Source organism: Homarus americanus, unplaced genomic scaffold (genome assembly GCF_018991925.1).
Source record: "Homarus americanus isolate GMGI-L3 unplaced genomic scaffold, GMGI_Hamer_2.0 scaffold25013, whole genome shotgun sequence".
Taxonomy (NCBI): Eukaryota; Metazoa; Arthropoda; class Malacostraca; order Decapoda; family Nephropidae; genus Homarus; species Homarus americanus.
The window spans coordinates 1710170-1734996 of NW_024722158.1; the positions used below are offsets into that span (position 1 = coordinate 1710170).

At 39.2% G+C, this 24827-nt stretch overlaps 1 protein-coding gene and 2 long non-coding RNA genes across 4 annotated transcripts; 1 reads left to right on the top strand and 2 right to left on the bottom strand.

Annotated features, from left to right (window-relative positions):
- Window positions 1-1562: 1562 nt before the first annotated feature.
- Window positions 1563-2535, top strand: LOC121862083. The gene is made up of 2 exons (XR_006088167.1): window positions 1563-2224; window positions 2282-2535. It is a non-coding gene; the product is annotated as an uncharacterized LOC121862083 (long non-coding RNA).
- A 161-nt stretch (window positions 2536-2696) lies between these two features.
- Window positions 2697-2975, bottom strand: LOC121862084. The gene is made up of 2 exons (XR_006088168.1): window positions 2838-2975; window positions 2697-2789 (listed from the first exon to the last, which is right to left on the bottom strand). It is a non-coding gene; the product is annotated as an uncharacterized LOC121862084 (long non-coding RNA).
- A 13489-nt stretch (window positions 2976-16464) lies between these two features.
- Window positions 16465-23705, bottom strand: LOC121862076 (zinc finger protein 260-like). Of its 2 annotated transcripts, none has more exons than XM_042360015.1 (2): window positions 23479-23705; window positions 16465-19678 (listed from the first exon to the last, which is right to left on the bottom strand). In XM_042360015.1, exon 2 carries the CDS (start codon window positions 18910-18912, stop codon window positions 16978-16980), a length of 1935 nt encoding a protein of 644 aa, XP_042215949.1. In that variant the 5' UTR covers window positions 18913-19678; window positions 23479-23705; the 3' UTR covers window positions 16465-16977. The 2 variants fall into 2 exon arrangements, with proteins under 2 accessions (XP_042215949.1, XP_042215950.1); XM_042360016.1 differs by lacking the exon at window positions 23479-23705 and adding an exon at window positions 21664-21849.
- Window positions 23706-24827: the final 1122 nt, after the last annotated feature.

Genomic DNA, 24827 nt, shown 5'->3' on the forward strand with positions numbered 1-24827 from the left:
ATTGTACCGTACCGTACCGTACCGTACCGTACTGTATTGTACCGTACTGTACCGTACCGTACCGTACTGTATTGTACCGTACTGTACCGTACCGTACCGTACCGTACTGTATTGTACCGTACTGTATTGTACCGTACCGTACCGTACCGTACCGTACCGTACCGTACCGTACCGTACCGTACCGTACTGTATTGTACCGTACTGTACTGTACCACAAGAATGATCAAAATGTGAAAAATTAGCCCAATGGTGAAAATTTTATGAGTGATATTGTGCCTCATAATTTTATTTTTACGAACGATTTAAAAGAAAAGAACATAATGAGTTGTATTATGAAGTGGACGAGTGTTGTGTTGATACACTCCTCCCAGCCAAGGGTTATTGAAGGCATATAAATGACTGGTTGTCAAGTGTATCTTTATGTCTGTCACAAGAAAATGGTTACCTTAATAGTAATTGTTGTTGTCAGATTTAATAGCTCTTCCAGTCAACAAGAACAAGGTTTTTTTAATGTCCTTTGACAAAGTAGTGTCTGTGTGTATGTGCGTGTGTGTGTGCGTGCATGCGTGTTATAATTAACGGTTTATTGAAAAAGTTGAGCAGCTCGAAGGCTGAAAATATACATTGGACATGAATGACTTATTAGTTACAAAGCTTGGGGTGAGGGTGTTTAACAAAAGCCTTCATTAGAGAAAGGAGAAGGAACATACAGTGAACACACAGAATAATGTTTACGGCGGAGGTCACCTGGGCTGAGGTGTTGAACAACAAACAAGTAGTGTTGTGTGTGTGTGTGTGTGCGTGCATCTTTGTGTTGTGTATCTTGTGTGTAGGGGGGCTCGTGTGTGTGTAAACTTGTCTTAGCCCAATGTGTACAGTAACTCCTACATCAATACATTACTGTAGAGTTATTTTGATAAACCTGAAGAGAAATTTGTATTATAACTAAATAAATTGGACAATTCCAGACTTCTGTCACTGTTACCAGATCATAATGAAGTTAGACTCTGGTTATATTATGTTGTTATAAGGGAAGACAGATAACTATTGAGTTGTGTAATAGTTTTTATTAATAATTTTTGTAAGAGTTGTGTTTCAATATTCAAGTGTTGTGCTTAAATGTTATTTGTCATTTATTATTATGATACTGTTTGAGACTTGTCCATATTCTGTACCTCGACAGCATATACAGTATATTCATTTATCTAGATGACCATCAACACATACAATACAGTGCTGCTTATATGATGACAGTCAGTAATTAGGATGCATTTAACTCTATGAAAATGATTGATTATATTAAAGAAAGTTGCCACAGATCCAGATGGAACTGTTAAAGTAAGTGGGCTTCTATACTGTAAAGAACCTTAGGGCTGGTTTGTGTCATAGTAAATGGTTAGATGGAGGGACTTCACATCTAAAGGATTCTGGATACAGCGGTCTTTTATAACTTTATAGTTCGTTAGATGGACGGTTTACGTGTAATGGACCCTCGATGTACAGCAATGGTATTTCCTTTCCATATAGGCCATTAAATTTGAGGTTTGACTGTATATATATATATATATATATATATATATATATATATATATATATATATATATATATATATATATATATATATATATATATATATATATATATATATATAAACAGGCCATTATATAGTTGTTTTTTTTATAAAATAATCTGTTTACTGAAGGTTTCAATAGATGGACAATATACATAGATGCAATATACTGGACTGGACTTTATAATTTCTTTTTTTATGGTTCATATTCACTTGTTATTTAAAACTAGCACTTATAGATTTTTATGAAGCCGTCTCTAGTATTTTGCTTTAGTTGGTCTTTATTTTGGCCCTGACCATAGTAATAGGTTGTGTCTCTGGGTCAGTCATACATCTGGTTGAGTTACCATCAAGATAATCATTATAAAGGTCATCGTACTCAGTCATACATCTGGTTGAGTTACCATCAAGATAATCATTATAAAGGTCATCGTACTCAGTCATACATCTGGTTGAGTTACCATCAAGATAATCATTATAAAGGTCATCGTACTCAGTCATACATCTGGTTGAGTTACCATCAAGATAATCATTATAAAGGTCATCGTACTCAGTCATACATCTGGTTGAGTTACCATCAAGATAATCATTATAAAGGTCATCGTACTCAGTCATACATCTGGTTGAGTTACCATCAAGATAATCATTATAAAGGTCATCGTACTCAGTCATACATCTGGTTGAGTTACCATCAAGATAATCATTATAAAGGTCATCATACTCAGCTATTAAGTGGTGATATTCACAATTATGATATTGATGAGATAATGTTACCATGAACATCCATTGAATATGTTTTCCATTATAAGTTGTTGGTTTAAGGAATGCTATACAGGTACATGCAATTTGGAAATGCATATATGTATACAGTATAGATATGAATATAAATTAGTATTTTTTTTATTATATTGGTTGCTAATCCTAAAATAACTATTATGAGAGTTTTAATAAACATTTATATTGTATTTTATGTTTTTCCATATAATCTGTTGTAGCTATATGCCATTATGACTCCTTCTGTGTATGGTAGCTCACATGCTCACCCATACCTGCTAGTAACATTTTTATATAAAGAAAATGAGAAATTTTTGTCACTAGTGATGTAATTTCATAAGTTTATTTTTTGCACTAATTTGAGCTGTTTGGAGAAAAGTGCATATTTGTTAACTCATGTAATGACACACAGTATTGTACTCACATCTTTTGCTACACACAGTACCTCATAATGACACACAGTATTGTACTCACATCTTTTGCTACACAGTACCTCATAATGACACACAGTATTGTACTCACATCTTTTGCTACACACAGTATCGACTGGGGTCACTAAATCTAAGGGGATAACTTAACTCTAATCTTAATGTCTAAGGGTCGCTGCCACCAGACCCCCTCTGGACAGCATGTAGCTCGTTAGGTAGCGGGCAGAGCGGACTAGGCATTGGGTTAGGTTTTCCATTGATCAGATCGATAAGGGTAAAGAAGGGTGAAACCATAACATGTCTTCATTGATTTATTTCTTATAAAACACACTGGTAAAAACATACATGAACTGGCCTTCCTCAGAGAAGAACGGAATTTTGGTTACCCAACTGGGCCAGACTCCTACATTACTGGCGGTCATCACCCTTATTGCACAACAATGGTGAGCGCCAGTATCTCATGGTCCTTCTTCCAATAACCCTTAACACATCAGACTGTTCACTGGTGTGGCACGTCGAGTTATCATACATAGTAGCACCATCTCAACACACCTGTTACACTCCATACCTGCAAGTATGTGACTCCTTGTGACTTTTAGGTATACTGCTTGGCCTCGTTACTATTACACGCCCTCGGTGGGTAAAGACGGGGCTTCACTCGAACATACCAGCACTATTTCTCGCCTGGTATTATAGAGTGGCTCAAGTGGCGACCGCAGTTTCCACGGTCTCCTTAGTTGTGACTAGCCATGTGGGAGTGCGCTCAGAATCCACCGGTTCATAGTGGACTGGTATAGTGGGGTAATTCACCTAGTGTGGCGCTCAAGGGACAATGGCTCGCGGCAAGATACCAACCACGTGGCACCTGTGGTGCGGCAGAGCGGGAAAGACTAACAATAATGCCACAATGGTTATCCCATCCCTTAACACATCCCTATCACACTTATATATCAGCAAAGCTTTAAACTGTAGTAACTGTTATTTATCAACCTTAATTGTAGGCGGGATATAGCCCGTAAGGGCACTGACCTGTGGTGGCGGCAGAACGGGAAAGACTAAGGCGGCTTCCGCCCTTCTCGTCCACATAAGCCCCGTTTCCAATCCTCAATTACCTTTTTGTTTCTTATGGTTCTCCCCTGAACACTTTCACGGTATATTGTCACTCATTTCTTATAAACACATATATTAATCCTAACTTATACACACTAGGTCAGGTCTTGGTTTGCTAGTGCTTGGTTAAATGCCTGGGATTTTAATATCAACGGGCATCTGGTGGTACATGACGCCTACAACCAAAAGCGAATGATCATGTGGGGTGTATCAACTTCACTTAAAAACTGTAATGAGGGATCCTCCTCTCACACAGTGCACTATTTGAACACAGACATAAGATTCTCTGATCACTGTACCTGTCGTGGGTATATGTCACGTGAGGCTCTAGGTGTATTAAATTCATACCGGCCCACACGATATTTCCTTTCCAGTATAGTTTCTAGATCACTGTCAACACCTCATAGTTCTGATACATTTATCCTTTTTCCAGATCATTGTTCTCATGTATTTTCACTATGATATCTGTTGGAGTTAGGTTAGCTACACGCTCACAGGCGTAAATAGTATGACCTTCAAACCCTGCTCCACTTAGTCTTAGTACACTAGTCGGCTCAACTGGACTTTAACATTCATCTTATGCCTACCTAGTGATCCTTAATGCTATGAATACATACACTTGATATGATATATACCTGGGTACAATACCACACATGGTCTAGGAACCTTGAGTAGGTGAGTTGTCCTTTCTCAATGTTTCCCGTTTTCTGGGGTTCTACAAGCGCGGTGCATTTGAATGTTATGTAGCGTAATATAGATTAGATGGGATTTTTAGGGATGACAATGATGTGCGCAGTACAACAGTACCTCATAATGACACAGTATTGTACTCACATCTTTTGCTACACACAGTACCTCATAATGACACACAGTATTGTACTCACATCTTTTGCTACACACAGTACCTCATAATGACACAGTATTGTACTCACATCTTTTGCTACACACAGTACCTCATGACACACAGTATTGTACTCACATCTTTTGCTACACACAGTACCTCATAAGAATGTACTCTCACTGCTTGAATCTTATTTGTCAGATTTATCTTCCATGTGTGATGGTTGATGGAACTATTTCAGACACGTTCCTTTGCAGTTTGGAGACCCACAGGGATCAGTTTTGGGACCACTTCTGTTCACAGTGTTTAATGTAGTCTTACATCTCTGCTGGATAATGCACTATTTCTGTGCCAATGACGCACAGCTTTATGTGAAAATAACAAATATTGAGGATTATTGAAGAGATAATGAAATTCTTGATGTCTGATATTAAGATTTGGATGACTAGACTATGAGAAAACTTAAGCTGAATGATGACAAAACTGAGTTTATCGTCATTCAAGGAAATAAGAGGGAGAAGTACAAATGATTTTGGCTCTTTCAACTTTGGGGAAGTACAAGTCAGTCATGTTCATTCTGTTCATAATTTTGGAGTGTGTTTTGACTCAAAACTAAATTTTAAAGACCATATAAATTCAGTAGTTAAGAGTTGGAACTTTCATATTTGAATTCCATAGTACAGTACAGTATGCTATTCAATAGTTTTTGGATAGACAGTAAATTGTGACCCTATTACATTCACATATTATATCCCAGGTTTACTATTGTAACTCTTTATGGGTCTGCCTACTTAATTATCTACTGAAGAACCTTTAAACAGTGTTGAACAGAATTGCCAGGCTTATTTTTGCTCTCCCACCTTGTTCAAGGCTAAGCAAGCATCTGTTTATTGAGAGTATTGGCGAGTTTTTACTTAGTGGTTGGCTGAGATAGTTCAGGCATGTGGAGATAATGGCGAACAATTGGCTCAAGAGATGCATGAGTTTACATGTGGAGGGGAGGTGAGCCATGGGTGGGTAGAGCAAGACGAACACTGGGTAAGACTGTGAAAAATTATCTGAAGAATAAGCCTGTCATTAGAGGCTGACTGTGCATCCTGAATCTACAGCACCGTCAGGTCATCACAGCTAACCAACACAAGTTTGGAAAATGACTGTAAACTTTTTACTTTACTTTTATCCTCTTCACTAAATGATCGGCTCGTTAGCCGTTTGGACGATCGGTCACGTCTCTGTTACACACTGGTGTCAAGTACTGGGCATGCACCGGCTCCTGAATGTACTGTATCCGAACCTGCTGCAGTGTTGGTCAAGTCTTGTCTTGAAAGAGCTCATACTTGGTGCTGTCACAACACTCACTGACAGTTGTTCCAAGAGTTCACAACTCTCACTCCGAAAAAGTTACTCCTCACAGTTATCTGGACTTGTGGCTTCTTCAACCTTGAGCTGTGACCTCTTGTGGGGCGAAAGTCCGCCAGCTCCAAGTAAGGACACTCGACTGAGTACAGTAGTGCCCTTTCAGATGTTTATACACCCCAATTAGGCGCTCTAATCTCTAAGGGTTGCAGAGGTGCCGGCACCAGTCCATGACTTTCCTCTGGACATTTTCAATCAACTGACAATCCTTAGCCATATCTCGGGGACCAGACGGGGAAGCACTTCACTCTTGAAGATTGTTTTGAGGGACGGACCGTCTAGATATCTGAACGGCCTTCTTATAAGATCTAATAATTTAGTTGCCTGACTTACCTTCTTCTCACAATGACCCAAGAACTTCAGCTCATTGTCAACATACACACCTAGGTCCTTCTCACATTATCTCAAATAGTGCAGTTTCTTCATCCCGTTGGGACATATGATACGCCTCCTTACCGTTGGTATGCCCCAGGTGCATCCCTCTACACTTCGTGAGGTTGAATCTTAGCAGCCATTTCTTTGACCATTCTTGAAGCTCACAGAGATCCTTCTGCAGCTCTTCACAGTCAGCTTGGTTCTTAATTTCCCGAAATACAGGAAATCCTCCGATAATGACGATTAATATTTAAGACCATGGTTAATTTAGGACCCAATTCAATTTACACCATTAATTTCTTCGTATTTACAACAAAAATAGAATAAAAAATAAAATAAAAATACATTTTCATTTAAGTAATAACTAAATCCCAATATGTATTATAAATAAAAAACACGCCTTGCACTTGGAGGCTGCCTGGCTTGTGAGTGGTGACTAGTATAAACAGTCGCAGCTGGCGGCTTTGTTTTCACACATCTGAACAGGAACAGGAGAAAAACTTTCTCAGATTTCTTACAGCATTTTTGAGTCCTTATTCAAGAGAGCAAGTGATGGTAGTGTTGGTTCAAAAGCTAATAGAAACCGTATAAATTTAGCCGAGAAACTAGATGTGTTAAAATGATATGAAAAAGGTGAGAGGTCTGTGGATATTATATGGAGCAAGCAATGAACATATTTTCTGAAGTGGATCCATTAACGGAACGAAGCCTTAAAATTAACAGGGACGGAAACACATATGACCTCTACATAAAGATGTATAATGAGAAAAGAAAATGGCTGTGAAAGGTTCTTTAGACAACTTTTATTACTCAAAGGCCTAAACCATCAACTTCAGCTACACCATCAAATTCAGCATCATAAGCAGCTTCAACATCAACTTCAGGTTCACTAACAGTTTCAGCAACAGCTATGACATCTTTATGGAAAGCTACAGCTTCAACCAGAGTTGAACCTACAGCTTCAGCCAGAGTTGAACCTACAGCTTCAGCCAGAGTTGAACCTACAGCTTCAGCCAGAGTTGAACCTACAGCTTCAGCCAGAGTTGAACCTACAGCTTCAGCCAGAGTTGAACCTACAGCTTCAGCCAGAGTTGAACCTACAGCTTCAACCAGAGTTGAACCTACAGCCAGCCAGAGTTGAACCTACAGCTTCAGCCAGAGTTGAACCTACAGCTTCAGCCAGAGTTGAACCTACAGCTCAGCCAGAGTTGAACCTACAGCTTCAGCCAGAGTTGAACCTACAGCTTCAGCCAGAGTTGAACCTACAGCTTCAGCCAGAGTTGAACCCACAGCTTCAACCAGAGTTGAACCTCAGCCTTACAGAGTTGAAACCCACAGCTTCAGCCAGAGTTGAACCTACAGCTTCAGCCAGAGTTGAACCTACAGCTTCAGCCAGAGTTGAACCTACAAGCCAGCCAGAGTTGAACCTACAGCTCAACCAGAGTTGAACCTACAGCTTCAACCAGAGTTGAACCTACAGCTTCAGCCAGAGTTGAACCTACAGCTTCAACCAGAGTTGAACCTACAGCTTCAACCAGAGTTGAACCTACAGCTTCAGCCAGAGTTGAACCTACAGCTTCAGCCAGAGTTGAACCTACAGCTTCAGCCAGAGTTGAACCTACAGCTTCAGCCAGAGTTGAACCCACAGCTTCAACCAGAGTTGAACCCAGCTTCAACCAGAGTTGAACCTACAGCTTCAGCCAGAGTTGAACCTACAGCTTCAGCCAGAGTTGAACCTACAGCTTCAGCCAGAGTTGAACCTACAGCTTCAGCCAGAGTTGAACCTACAGCTTCAACCAGAGTTGAACCTACAGCTTCAACCAGAGTTGAACCTACAGCTTCAACCAGAGTTGAACCTACAGCTTCAACCAGAGTTGAACCTACAGCTTCAACCAGAGTTGAACCTACAGCTTCAACCAAAGTTGAACCTACAGCTTCAACCATAGTTGAACCTACAGCTTCAACCATAGTTGAACCTACAGCTTCAACCATAGTTGAACCTACAGCTTCAGCCAGAGTTGAACCTACAGCTTCAGCCAGAGTTGAACCTACAGCTTCAGCCAGAGTTGAACCTACAGCTTCAGCCAAAACCTACAGCTTCAGCCAGAGTTGAACCTACAGCTTCAGCCAGAGTTGAACCTACAGCTTCAGCCAGAGTTGAACCTACAGCTTCAGCCAGAGTTGAACCTACAGCTTCAGCCAGAGTTGAACCTACAGCTTCAGCCAGAGTTGAACCTACAGCTTCAGCAGAGTTGAACCTACAGCTTCAGCCAGAGTTGAACCTACAGCTTCAGCCAGAGTTGAACCTACAGCTTCAGCCAGAGTTGAACCACAGCTTCAGCCAGAGTTGAACCTACAGCTTCAGCCAGAGTTGAACCTACAGCTTCAGCCAGAGTTGAACCTACAGCAGAGTTGAACCTACAGCTTCAGCCAGAGTTGAACCTATTGCTTCAGCCAGAGTTGAACCTACAGCTTCAGCCAGAGTTGAACCTACAGCTTCAGCCAGAGTTGAACCTACAGCTTCAGCCAGAGTTGAACCTACAGCTTCAGCCAGAGTTGAACCTACAGCTTCAGCCAAAGTTGAACCTGATGACTTCATCATCTGAGTAAAAACTCACATCATTGGCTGTCCTTATGTTTTAGACTCTCCTACCATTTGTGAGTAGAATTTTTGTTTTACATTTGTAAGTGTTATTTAAAACATATATGAACAGTAATAAGTGTAAGCACTTACATAAGTTGGCATTCCCAATCTGTCTCACTTTTTTCTTTACCAATAGTGGTTAGCTACTTTTATTGTTCCATTTGTTCATATTAAGTAGCATTACTTGAAAAATAACTATTCATTTTTTACATTACAGTGACCCCTCGGTTAACGAACTCAATCCGTTCCAGAAGGTCGTTCGTTAACCGAAACCATTGTTTCAATGGGTTTTTGGGTAATTGGTTCCAGCTCACCGAAAATTTCCTAAATTCAACAAAAATGGTAGAAAAGTTCACTTACTTTGAGGTGTGTATGTAGAAGGCTCCTGGATGATGATGATGGGAATTACAATGGGGGTGGAGGAGAAGGAAGAAGAGAAGGCATTGGGGTGGAAGAGAAGTCACCCCATGGCACCATTTCACCCATAAAATTTTAGTTGTCCTGGTGTATTTCAAGATTATTTTCTTTAAATCAACACTGCACTGCATTATATATTGTCAATATGTAAAATATATTTCAAAATGACCAATAATTTGCTTGGAAACAGAAAAAAAGCATTTAGTTGAAGAGAGTCTCAAGCAAGATGTTACCTCCAGTGAAAACAGAGAGACTAACGCCTGTTTGCTGTGTTAAGAGGCTGGATGCTGCGCTTTAAACTAGTCACTTTACCTTCAATTATGTTCAATAATTGTTAAAATGACTATAAAATTGAATATTAAACTTTTAAAATTATTGAATAGTATAAACTTCTTGATATTTACTAAAATAGTTAGGAATTTAAGCCCTAGAACCGATTAATGTATTGGCGGACTGATACTAAAGCTGGTTGCCCGGCCAGTGCAAGCGAAAACATGTTGAGGTCGGTTCGTAAGAAATTCGTTAACCGAATTGAAGATCCTTATGGAAGGCAGTTCGTTAACCGAAATTTCGTTAACCGAGGCGTTCGTTAAACGAGGGGTCACTGTAATTCAATCAAAAACACATTCAGCAATAAGTAATAATGAATCTTTTTGCACATATTCTTAAAAAGATAAATGACGCCGTTTCCTCGAGTGCGCACGTATACGTTGGCGTTCCACTATCAGTCTTGCTTATATTTCTTTACCATCAATGGTTAGCTACTTCTATTGCTCCATTTATTAACATTAAATAACATTACTGTACTTAAAACATACATATTCATTTTTTACATTAATTTTACTACAGCAACAACCAGGGTCTTACGTTCTTCAGTTTCAGATAAAGAACTGACATTATGGGTGTAAACACTGACAACAACAATGGCGTCCCATCTCCTCTTGTGTGACCATATTATTATTGATTTATATTGTATAAGGTGCATTCATAAACATTATTTAAAGAATATAGTTTGAATTTTCATTAATTTTATTGTTTTTGGGGGAAAAGAGGGTAAAAAGCCACATAAAAGATATGAAAAGGTCACACTGGGGAACACATCTCATTATTATTGCTTTATTTTAATGGTAATCAATGATACAATGATTCACCTTACACTGTAATGTTGGAGGACACATACCTTCGTTATTCGAGGCTTTACTGTAACTTGGCGTCGTCCGCAAACATTTTGTAAGGAGGAATGTATAGCATCTGGCATGTCATTGATGAAGCAAACAAACAACAGCGGGCCCAATACACTGACCTGTGGTACCCTGCTTTTGGTGGGTACACATGATGATTTCATACCATTAATTACCACACACACTGCTTACTGTCATGGAGAAAGTCTCTGATCCATGCTAGGACACTTCCCGATTTCCGTACCCTTCCAGTTTAATTTTCAGCCTTTCATGGGGTACACTGTTAAAAGCCTTGGGAAAATTTAGGTATATATTGTTGATATTATCACCCCATTCCAGAATTTGTGTTCAAATATCCAGTACTTTGAGCAATTGTGTTAAGCAGGAGCGCCCTGGCATAAAACCGTGTTGGCAGTCCTTTACGAGGTTGTTTCGTAGTAGATGTTCCATCTTGGCATCTCTGTTAATACTCCCAAGTACTTTACATATTATGCTGGTCAGGCTCACTGGTCTATAGTTGTTCATGGAGTAATGATCGCCCTTCTTGAAGATAGGACTCACATAAGCCATTTTCCAATCACTGGGGACCTTTTGTTCATCCAGGCATTTACAGAACAGGATCTTCAGGGGCTCAGCAAGCTCGTTGCTCAACTCTCTTTGCACTCTAGGATGCACCATGTCAGGGCCGGGACTATTTTAAACCTTTAGCTTTGACAGTTTATTTCTTATAACCTCTTCTGTGAACACAATGTGGATCAGTGCTGTGTCAAACCGTCTGTCCTCAAACGCAGGAAGATTGTTCGCATCCTTTCATGTGAACACCAAGGAAAAGTGTTAATGATGAACACCACATCAACTGTTATTGTTTTCTAATATCTCATGGCTCACACTATTAGTTCAGTTCTACTTAGAAGCCTCAGAGGCCAAGATTAAGGTTAGTGCTGGAAGTGGTTCTTCTCCGAGTGCTACTAAGACAACTCGTACTAGAAGCACTGTGATAGAGAAGGTGGAAAAGATGCTGGCAATGTGGATGGAAGACCAGAATCAACACAATGCCCCTGTGAGCCTTATGGTTATCCAGCCGAGGATGGTTTCAACGATTTAAGCGTCGTTATAACTTCCATAACATTAAGATGACTGGTGAAGCTGCCGACACATTCCCGCCAGAATTCAAACGAATTATCCATGAAGGAGGCTACTCATCGAAGCAAGTCTTCAATGTGGATGAGACTGGTCTCTTTTGGAAGATGCCTGATCCAGATGCCTGAGAGGACCTATATCTCCAAGGAGGAGAAAAGAGCACCGGGTTTTAAAGCGGCAAAAGACCGCTTGACGCTGCTGCTTGGTGCGAACGCTGCCGTCGACTTCAAGCTGAAGCCTATGCTGATTTCTCACACTGCTAACCCACAGGCCCTGAAAGGTTACTCTAAGGATCAACTTCCAGGGATCTACAAGGCAAACAAGAAGGCACGGATAACCGGCGCCATATTCAGCCAGTGGCTAAACGTGTACACCGTCCCTGCACTGAAGGAATACTGTGCCAAGGAGAACCTTAACTTCAAAATTCTTCCGATCGTTGACAATGCTCCAGCTCATCCTCCCAATCTCATCGACTTGCATGACAGTGTAAAAGTTGTATTCCTGCCTCCCAACACGACAGCACTGACACAGCCTATGGACCAAGGCGTCATCGCCGCATTCAAGGCGTATTATTTACGCGGTACCATGGCCCAGCTGCTCAAGGCTACAGACGGAGAAAATAAACCAACGATCTGAGAATATTGGCGCAGCTTGAACATTCTTCATGCAATTGACAACATTGGCAAGGCATGGGAAGAGGTTTCAGAAAGTTGCCTGAATGGTGTAAGCTGTGGCCCGAGTGTGTCAACAGTTTTACAGGATTCATGGACTTAGTCCCAGCTGTGAATAGGGATATCCTCAGCTTGGCTAGACAAGCAGGCTTTGATGAGCTGGAATCAAAGGATATTGAGGACGTCCTGGCATCCCATACAGAAGAGCTCACCAACGAAGATCTGCAACAACTAACAGAACACAGTCCTGTTGAAGACAACGACGAAGAACCTCAACGAACTCTAACTACCAAGAGGATGGCAGAAGCGTTCAACATGATCCAGCAAGGTAAGCAAATCCTTGTAGATGTCGACCCAAACAGAGAAGGTAGCTCAAAGGTTCAACACAGCATTGATGACAGTCTTGATTGTTACACTGAGATGTGTAAGAATTCATTTTTTGTCGCGGGATGGCAGAAGCAGCAGCAGCATCTTCACAACAGCTGGCAGTCGAGGAGGAGCAAACATCAATGGAGGAGGAGCAAGCAGTGGCAGAGGAACCCCAGTCAGCACAGGAGGAGGAGGAGGCAGCCGCAGTGACTCACCACCCTCCTCCTCCGCTCCCACCATCCGCCTCCTCCACTTAACTACCCACCAGACACCTCTGCCCGACGGTGAGTACCCATACAAACTTAGTACTACAGCAGTTGTATATGTATGCACTATTTCCTATAGAAATGGCAATGATTTTCTGTATATGTAATGTATTTCATGGGTCAAAGGGAGGCTCAGCAACGTAACTCCAGATTTTATCAATTTTTTATGGGGAAAATTGATCCGCTTAACGTTGTTTCGTATAACGTCACTGTTACGACCCTAGGCCTCTTAGGGTGTAACAAAATTACAAATTCTACTTCTCTTTATATTATAGGTCCAGGAATAGATCCCACCAAATCATCACCTCATTACTATGGGGTATATTGAAGTACATGCAGTAGTTTAAATTACAGAATATATTAACAAATAAACAATAAAATAAATATATCAGTATGTACAAAAATAAACAAATACAAGTTAAATCTGATCAAATAAATGACTCAACCGAGTGACAAAATAATGAACACAAAAGTAAAGACTTATTTAGTCTAGAAACTACGATGAACAACGTGGTCTATCCACCACACGAAACCTCATAAATAAGGAAGTTATTTTCCGTGGAACTTTAAAATATGATTAACAATAATCTTTCACAAATAATACTTTACTTGGTATTATAAAAGTCGAGCAAGGTTTACACGTTATACCACTAGAAACATACTGTACAATAAGAAAGGAGATACTCTGTACTTAACTTAACACTGCTGGGCCCATACTAAAGTAAACAAGGTGAGCGGACGCGGGCAGAAATGACGTCACAAACAAAAGACGTTCACGTTGCGAATCCACAACCAACAATGGAACGCTCACTCGTATCATCACATTTTCAGGAACTTAACCCCGACGTTAAGCGAGGACTTACTGTATCTTAATTCATAATCTATGGCTATAAGTGATTCATCTTCATCTATTTCATAATACAGTACTCCCTCTTTATCGACGGGGGTTACGTTCTGTAAACGGCCGTCGATAAAGAAACCGTCGATACCGTGATGGTTACGTAATTTTTCTAACTATTATTAGCATATGTTGAATAAATGTACCTTTAAGCATTAATGCGTTTCCTTTACGCATAACCTTAAATAATAGTGTATAAATAATAATATAATAAGTGGACAAAAATACTAGCAAACTTACGATTTCATTTATTGAAGTGAACATCGGTCCTTACAGTAAACAAAACAGTGTACAGTACAGTAAAAGTCCAAAAATCCGGCTGCCCAAGGCAAATTGTTTACCATTTATTATTACAACACTTTACACTGAAACGCGGGTAGTTTCAACAAAAATATTGTATATTTCCATTCAAGTATTTATTCAAGTCAATTAGGAGGGAATATTATTGTAATACAACAGTTTTTTAACTAAACCATTCGAAAAGTGATTACGGTAACATCTTTTGAACGAAAGAAAGTGAGTCATTGTTTTCGTCACGATTTGATCCCACTTTCCACTTTAATACGTACGTCATTTCAACAAAAATATTACATTTCCGTGAATGTATTATATCAAGCACAGTATGAATAGAATATCATTGTAATATAACAGAATTTTAACCGAAAACTATTAAAAAAACGAGTAACATCTCAAGAACATCGGAAGCTTAGGTAAAGTCTTTTGTTTCCGTCATGTATTTTATCCTATTTTACATTGAAATACATCACGTTTCAGCAAAACTACTATTTATTTCCGAGAATATATTCATTCAGGCGCAGTTTAGGTAAAATATACGTGTGATGTAATAATTTTTTAACTGAAAATGATTCGAAAAACACGTACCCTCTAGCCCTGTTCAAGGAGAGGACTGGGAGAAGCTGTTTGGTGCCAAAATAAAAATCCGGCTAAATAATCCGTCGATAATCGAAACCGTCGATAAAAAATCCGTCGATAAAGAGGGAGTACTGTATATTCTTATAATAATAATAGACTTTTTGAACCTATAGGTTATTTCAAATTCATTTTCAATTCATCAATCATGTAATTAATTAAAAAATAAAAATAAACATATGAATTTGGCCAAAATTTTAATTATAATGACCCAAATTAATGAGGATAGTGAACTTTATTAATAAATGTACAGCCAGTCAAAAAACAATCTTTACTGGGGAGAGGAAGGGAAGGAGGGGAGGGGGGCGATGAATTTCACGATGAATACTGTGACTTGGTTGGCTCAGTAGCGTCATTAAAATGTTTTGTTTGTTACGTCACTAATTATAGAGCTTTTATTTTATCGTTTATTCTTATTTACTTACTTACTTTTACTCCTCCTTTATTCTCTAATTCTCTATTCTTAATATTTCTCTGTTCTTTATACTCATGAGATGGAGGGAAGGTTAGGGGTGGAGGAATGAGAGAGAGGGAGGATGAGCAAAGGAGGAGGGAGGTAATGGTTCGGCCGCCATCATGGGGAGAGAACAACTGGTGAATAGGGGTAACCTGCGACACCTGAGACACTAAGGGAAACAGGTTATTACTCAGGACTCACTGTATACCACCAAGACACTTATAACACATCAGCCTTTCTCAATAAGGGAGGGATGAATTAGGACTCTTATTAACGGTTACTGTATTTATTGAATACTTTATATTAGGGTTTGACAATTACACTTGTTACGAACCTCTCCACCCAGCACTACGAACCACGCCATCTATTGTCTTGATCTACCTACCCAGCACCACGAGCAACGCCATCTAGGGACGAGACACGAGTATGACTCGTCTTAGTTACCACTCCGGGGTTTCCCTTCTCCATATCCTGGTTGTTGCGTCACTTCCTCCAAGTCTTCTTTGTCAGCTCCAATTCGAGGAGAGAGGACTACACTCTGGGAAGTGACCACAGGATCACCTATCCTCTAAACCTACGGCACAGTGACTACCTATCGTCTTCTACAATACTCAGCCTTACTCGTCAGCCATCTCAGCTCCTCACTTAAGTATTTGTAATCTTGTATTGCCTCTCCCACCTCCACCTTGCTTCACGATTGTTTTATGTTTTGAATTTTACTACAACATAGTTATTTGTCGTCAAAAAGTGGAGTTTGGGGGTCGGGCTGGGTTCTATTGGAATTAATCCCATATGTTCTGTTATTCACTTAACGCGGTTTTCACTTAACGCGGGACCCTCTGGGTTCAATTGACCGCGTTAAGTGGGGTACAACTGTACTGTTAATGTTTAGGTTAAGTTTGGTTAAGGGTAATTTATAAGCTGAATATTTTGTTAAGGGATTTATGGTACTTTATTATACACGACAAAAGCTCTCATCCTTTGTCTACCCTTTTATAGTCCGATTGTCTTTGTTTTTTTGTGTTGTTACCTGTTGGGATCTGGGTAGACGTTTAACTATATTATAAATCCCCAACTCGTAACACACTTCAAAACAAAATACCTATCTTCCTAGCTAGTTAAACAGGGGTCACATGAATCACAACACATTTCATGAAACGGATAAAACCTGAAGGATACTCACATATATATATATATATATCCCGCATTGTGGGATGGCGACCAAACACGTCTATACGTCACTATGCCAAACCGGACTGTGTTTGAAAACCAGGCACCCGCACTGGTGGGGAATGAACTCAGCATCCAGCCAAACAGCACAATTAGGCCCATGATGTCACACTCATAGGCCACTGTGATTGGCTCATGCTTGGCAAGAAACACTCACTCATGGCATTGATACATCACATTTTGTATAGATTGGTTTTAGAGTGACCAAAGTTGAGTCTTAAAATGACTATCAATAACACAAGTATTCCACAAAAACAATTTCAGAATTCTTCCTTAACAAAAACTGAGAGTGGATCATAATTAGTTTCCTTTTTCACTCCTTCAGAAACACACATCTCCACTGTTGGTTGGCTAGACAAGCTCAAGTCATGGTGCAAATCCTGGCAACTTTCACCTTCATAGTGATGAGAGTTGACCACTTGGTCAGTCTGGTAACATCTCTCTACATGTAATATTAAACTCTCTCTCTCTATAAAGTTTTTCATGCATCTTACACAGTGGAAAGGTTTTTCTAAGTGAACTTTCTTGTGTCTTACTAGAAGATACCTTTTAGAAAAGCCTTGATGACATTCTGAACACTGATAAGTTTTGTCTCCTGTATGAATTCTCTTATGAATGATAAGAGAAGATTTACGTGAGAATCTCTTAAAACATCCTGAACACTGATGAGGTTTCTCTGCCATATGAACTTTCTTATGATTTATGAAAGAAGTTTTATCTGAGAATATTTTAAAACATTCTGAACACTGATAAGGTTTCTCTCCTGTATGAATTTTTTGATGGGTTTTAAGAGAAGTTTTACGTGAGAACCTTCTTAGACAATCTGAACATTCATAGGGTTTCTCTCCTGTATGAACTGTCTTATGATTTATGAGAGAAGATTTATCAGAGTATATTTTAAAACATTCTGAACACTGATAAGGTTCCTCTCCTGTATGAACTTTCTTATGATTTATGAGACAAGATTTATCCGAGAAGGTTTTAAAACATTCTGAGCACTGAAATGGTTTCTCTCCTGTATGAACCTTCTTATGACTTATGAGAGAAGTTTTATGCGAGAACCTTTTAAGACATTCTGAACACTCATAAGGCTTCTCTCCTGTATGAACTCTCTTATGATTTATGAGAGACGTTTTATCTGAGAACCTTTTAAGACATTCTGAACACTGATAAGGTTTCTCTCCTGTATGAACTCTCTTATGAATTATGAGAGAAGATTTATGTGAGAACCTTTTAAGACATTCTGAACACTGATAAGGCTTCTCTCCTGTATGAACTCTCTTATGATTTATGAGAGAAGTTTTATCCGAGAACCTTTTAAGACATTCTGAACACTGATAAGGTTTCTCTCCTGTATGAACTCTCTTATGAATTATGAGAGAAATCTTACACGAGAACCTTTTCAGACATTCTGAACACTCAAAGGGTTTCTCTCCTGTATGAACTCTTTGATGTGTTTTGAGAGAAGTTTTACGTGAGAACCTTTTAAGACATTCTGAACACTGATAAGGTTTCTCTCCTGTATGAACTCTCTCATGTGTTTTGAGAGAAGTTTTACGTGAGAACCTTTTAAGACATTCTGAACACTCAAAAGGTTTGTCTCCTGTATGAGATCTCATATGTCTCTCTAAATGACATTTGTGAGTAAAGTGTTTTGAACATTGAGGACACTCATAAGGTTTCTCTCCTGTATGAAATTTCTGATGATCTACGAGAGAAGTGTTATCTGTGAACCTTTTAAAACATTCTGAACACTGATAAGGTTTCTCTCCTGTATGAACTTTCTTATGTTTTATTAGAGAAGTGTTATCTGTGAACCTTTTAAAACATTCTGAACACTCGTAAGGTTTCTCTCCTGTATGAACTCTCTGATGATTTACGAGAGAATTTTTATATGAGAATCTTTTAGGACATTGTGAACACTGATAAGGTTTCTCTCCTGTATGAGCTCTCATATGTCTCACTAACTCACTTTGTCTTTTAAATTCTTTAAAACATTCTGAACACTTATTAGATTTCTGTTCTGTATGAACTCTCAGATGATTTATGAGAGAAGATTTAACTGAGAACCTTTTAAAACATTCTGAACACTCAAATGGCTTCTCTCCTGTATGATCTTTCACATGTGTTACTTGATGTGATTTTACAGACAATTCTCTGGGAGACTCTGACTGTTCCTCTGAGTGACCTTCCATTATAAAACTGTGTGTATTGTGTGTTCAAAGGTTTTAGTGACACTTAACTGGCAAACTGTTTCCTCCTACAAGAACTATTAATGTCTTGTTACTGTTAATTATATTTGACATGAAAACTGAAACATAAATCAATTAGTGAATGTGATTTACTGACACTGATGTAATGATGCTGAGATGGGAGGACAGTGAGGAGGTAAGTGTGATGGAAGATCCAGTTTGTGATGTGACTACACCATTATTAACAAGGTTCCTCTATACCTCTTTGAACTAAATGTGAAAAATGGTGTAAAGAATGAGTTACACATATAACTATACTTGTCATTAACAAACACTGTTTATGACTTACAACATACACTATAAAAACACTCAACAGGGAAGTGTACAAAAATTATATACTGTACACTATTGTTATATGTACAGTTCCTCTGATGTACAGTAAACAATAATACTCAGGCTGATATACTACTGTACTTGTGATGGCTGGTAAACAATAATACTCAGGCTGATATACTACTGTACTTGTGATGGCTGGTAAACTTTTACTACATGTGACAAAAGTCTTATGAGGGGGTGAATCTATACACAAGTTTTGAATTATTTCAAAACATATTTCCACAAGGAAGAATAATTTCTTGTCTACTTGTAATTCTTTGGTTCAGTTGGTAATACTTTGTCTATGTCCACTGTTGTTTACACCTGCACCCAACATAGTGTTCTCACAGTCTACTGCTTCTCTTCCCACTGCCATTTGTTCTTCAGTTCATATCTGTGGGAAGGAAAGTCAAACATATTAGTGAAATAATACTTCAGACTTCCTTTATGTAACTAGAGACACATTCCCACATAAAAATGTCCCCCAAAACATATTGTACAGTGCTAAAATAACACTTGGTTAATATTATTCAACTACAGCTGCGTCTCAATTTATGCTGTAGATGCATTCTTGTAAATGGCCGTGTAACACACACAAATCAACGATAATTCTCCCATATGAAATAAAGGAAATAGTGGGATGTGGCCTCAACACTCATTCTTTGGTCTATACAGTATACTGTAGATACATATTTCCTTCACTATTTAATTTTTAACTATGTATTTGTTACTCACAATAATAAAGACATTAAAGAAGAAAGAACACGACTAAATTATCGTAAATTGAACGAGTATTGGCTCGAATCAAGAGCAGGCTGACAGGCAGATTCCACTGGTTTTGATCCTTGATCCACAGACTCAGCTTCGTCTCCATGATGGCAGTCACTGAGGTTCCAGACTTAACAATTCCTTAATTTGGGGACATTGTCACATAATGTGTGGACGGTACTAAGGCCTGACCTACATCAGCTATGTGTTCTCCTCTTATCACAGGGCGTTGGTAAGTCAATGTGTTGACCATTATATGATTGACTGGTATACTATGTTAATAAATTAACACCAAATATATGTACTGCTATATGAAGGTTAAGATTAGATTTACGGCGGTCACTCGCTACCAAAATGTCATGTGATTCTCAACTTGGAAGTTGAAAAATTTTTTTTTGGGCCTTTCCACAAAGAACGACTATCTCCATTGAATTAAGCTTCAAATACTGAGCAAAATGAGACCAAGTTTGTCTGCCAAACTAGCAACAATCAAGGTCCAAATATTTAACAAGATATTCACTATAAAACATCTAAAAAATATGAACAAATCAAACAACTCCTTCTGATGGTGGCAGTTTCTTCATAAAGTAACATAGAAAACACCAACTATGGCTAGTAAGCTGACAAGTGGTGGATGATAAATTAAATTGAGGTAATTATTGGTTTTAGCGACTTTCATGTTATTACGTGAAATCCTATTTTTCTGGTGTATTTTGGTGAGTTGTCTTCATATATGACCTTCATTTTCTTTGAAAATTTGTGGTTTTCAAGGAAATTAAGATTTTGCATTTTCCCAGTACCTGAAGATTTCCCAGTTGAATGAAGGTAAAATTTACCAGAAACACCAAAATTCACCAGAAAAATAAGTTTTTGTGCAGATAATTTGACCCGTGGGGGGAATAGGGTTTTGGGACTGGATGATAATAATAATAATAATAATAATAATAATAATAATAATAATAATTGGGAACACAAAATATATTGGAAACAATTTAGAATAAACAACTAAATGAACCTAAATTAATCTTCTTCTTTTTCTCAAAAGAGTGACAATCTCTTAAGGTCAAATGTTAGTTTTGAACTCACCAGTAAGTAAATGTGAATAAAAAAAGGCTAATTCTATTGGAAATGTAAACATCAGTAAAACCAAACTTAACCCAAGGTAATGTTGTGATATATGATCAACATGGGTATTATTATCACTCTGGTCATGCAACGAATTTTAAGTTTAAGTTAAGTTAGGTTAAGTTGTTTAAGGTAAGGTAAGGTTAGGTCAGGTTGTTTAAGGTAAGGTTAGGTCAGGTTGTTTTGAGGTAAGGTTAGGTTAGGTTAGGTTGAAATTATGTTTTTCAGATAGTGATGTGTTATGAATGATTCTGACCTACAGTACTAACGGTAAATTTTTATTTTCGGCCATGAGTCCCGAGTGGTTGACCAATATGCTTTTCCAGTGTATTTTTGTGTGTTTTAATTGAATTTGACCTTCATTTTTGGCGAAAATTGATAGTTCCCCCCCCCCCACCACACACACACACGCAATAATGGGAGAGAGCCTGTGGGGTACAGGATATTTGGTTCACACTCAGGATGGGATGGAGAAAGGAAACTCACTATGTGCTCTCTGTATACATGTTGTATTGGATGTACAATGCAGCTTGGTGCTGGGAAGTGGCAGCGCGGTTACAAGCGCGATGTAGAGATAGCTGGTTGGTGAGGGTGCTCAGAGGAGGACAGCTTGTGGGTCGCCATGCTCGCCGGCGGGAGCGAGGACCGCCAGGCAGGAGGAGGAGGTGTTGCTGGCTGGTCGGTGGAGGTAGAAAAAGAGAGGTCACCACGAGGTCAGGTCTTAAATAGCGGGGGTTGGCGTGGCTTAGTAGTTGACCCCCGCTCCGTGGGCGGCGCTGGTTGACCTAGACCACGAGGCATACACAGGGGAATTCGTGGGGTCGACTACGCAGTGACAAACAGCGTTTGTAGGGGAGAAATCCACTACAAGCCTGGGAAATTGGAGTTTTGGTTGGGGGAGAAAAGGAAAACGAGTCATCTGACCAAACAAAACCTAACCTAGCTAACCTTACTCATAGCTGGGGGCTCCACCTCCGTTAGGCCTAACCTGACCCCTAGCCAGGGGTTCCACCCCCGGATCCACGGTAGGCCTAGCTGAAACTAATGTAAATGATTCAGTAGTCAAAAACTTTGGAGGCGCGCCTTGTCCTAAAGTACAATACCTTAGTTAGAAGTGGAAGGACCAGGATACGCAAGAATTGCATAGAATGATCGTCTTTCTTGTAAAACTCGGCATAAACTTAAAATAACCGTAGGAGCACAAATGACAACCAACCTCCACCTCAACCATTGTGAGACTGGTCAATGAAATTACTCAGGCTGCTTCCTTTGAAAAAAATCTAACATGATTGGTCGAAAAAATTCGCGTGATGATAACGATACCTCATTGGTCACGACTGGATGACGTCAGTCAATATTGCGCATGCGTGATGCGTAGAAAACATCTCCTCACAGACGAAGACTGAAAACTACATAAAATCAATTAATTTCAATTGTGTCGCTATTATCCATTTCCGCCATGTATATATTGGGGTTCAAAATGCAAAGAATAGCGAGATCTAAATATTTCAGTAGTTTATAACTTTCGGAGGCACGATGTCCAAAAGTAAAATAATACCGTACTTCCAAACAGGTGCATGACTGAAACGATAATGGTAAAGGTGTAGATAACGGCACCACTAGAAGGAGTTTGTTGAATTGGTTGAAAAATTTTCTACACACTGATTTGATATTAAACATAAAAATGAAAACAACAATCCAAAGAACCTAATACAGCCTGACCTAACATAGCCATAGAGTGGGTATATTAGGTCAGGTTTTGTTAGGTTCTATGCACTATCAAACACACAATACACACTAATATGATATTACATACAAAAATGAAAACGACAATCCATAGAACCTAACCTTATATACCCAGGGTTTGTTGGTGAGGTTCTATTGGGTTCTATGCCAAATTTTGAAATGCATTTTTTAATATAACTCTAATAACACGATATTACACACAGAAATGTAGAGTAAATGAAAAAATTCTTAAAAAATACTTAAAATCTTAATAGAAGGTTGACGTTTCTTTTTAATATACTTAAACTCATCATAACAATAAATATTGAAAAAAATAAAGTAAATCAACAAACTCCTTCTGGTGAGAGCCATTATCTATACCTATACTATAATTTTACCAGAGCATGACTATACTCTCCACAAACCCAAGATGTATAAAGCATAAAAGTAATTCACACAAAACATGGCAAGAGCATTTTCTGTAAACTTCATGAGGTAAGAAAGTGTTTATGTTCTGTGGTGCAACATTGTATAACACACCAGGTAGTTAAAGTCTTAAGGATTACGGAAAATTACCTGTGTTGTAACTTGTGGTCCAGATCGTCCAGTCTTCTTGTTGTGACTTGTAAGATGGTTCCTGTGCCTCTTCTTCTTCTTTAGTCTTATTATATTTATAGTATATTTTTACTTATTCTTATTTGGTATTGTTAATTTTATTTATCTTAAAGTGTTAATATAATAAGTTGTTGGTGGTAGAGCGTAACCACAGCTGCCTCTTTACACTGTGTCTCGGGCAGTGTTGCCAGGTCAAAGACTGACCAACCTGTCCAATCTATAACGAAAAGTAGCCCAAAAAATAGCCCAATGTTAAAACTTAATTTTCATTTATTATTATTATTATTATTATTATTATTATTATTATTATTATTATTATTATTATTATTATTATTATTATTATTATTATTATTATTGTAGCAACTGAGCGACTGAAGAAGTGCCTCTCGGTATACGAGGGGATCCCAACACATGAACAATGCGGCGGTCGACAAAGTTAAGAAGAAAACCCAGTAATTCAAGACGTGAGTTGGGTCAAATGATGAGCAGGACAGGAGGATGTATGCAAGAGCCTGAAACCAAGCAAAGCTAGAGTGTAGAAGGGCTGAAAAGGAGTTCCACAAGGGGTCACAGCTCAAGACTGAAGAAGCCTCAAGTCCAGAAAACTTGGGGGCAAACTTTTCAGAGTGAGAGTTGTGAACTCTTGGAACAATCTACCAGAAAGTGTTGTGACGGCACCGAGTGTGAGCTCTTTCAAGAAAAGACTTGACCAACACTGGAGCAGGTTCAGGTACATTCAGGAGCCGGTGCATGCCCAGTACTTGCCAACAGTGTGTAATAGAGACGTGACCGATCGCCCAAGCGGCTAACGAGCCGATCAGTGGTGAAGAGGATAAAAGTAAGTAAAAGAGGTCAAGTCAAACCCAAAGGCGTTTTACCGCTACACAAATTCGAAATTGAAAACGCGAGCAGGAGTTGTAGTGGATTCCTCCCCTACAAACGCTGTTTGTCGCTGGCTAGCCAACCCTGCAAATTCCCCAGTATATGCCTCGTGGTCTAGGTCAGCAACCAGCGCCGCCTTGCATGACTGAGGTCAACTATTAAGCCACGCCTACCCCCGCTATATAAGACCTGGCCTCGTGGTGACCTACCTCTCTTTCTACCTACAGCCAGTTCTCAAGTAACACTGTAATGGTAGATCTCCCCTACAAGCACCGAACCTTCTCGAATTCCCCAGCCTACGCCTCCAGCATCGCCCACGGAGCGGGGGTCAACTATCTACCCACGCCTACCCCCGCCTTATAAGGCCTGACACCGCTGTGACCACCCTCTTTTCTACCCAGTGCCATCAGCAAACAACACCTCCTCCT

Excerpts from the sequence above, each read along its gene's own strand:
- LOC121862076 (XM_042360015.1), bottom strand. The coding sequence starts at position 18,912 with ATGGAAGGTCACTCAGAGGAACAGTCAGAGTCTCCCAGAGAATTGTCT.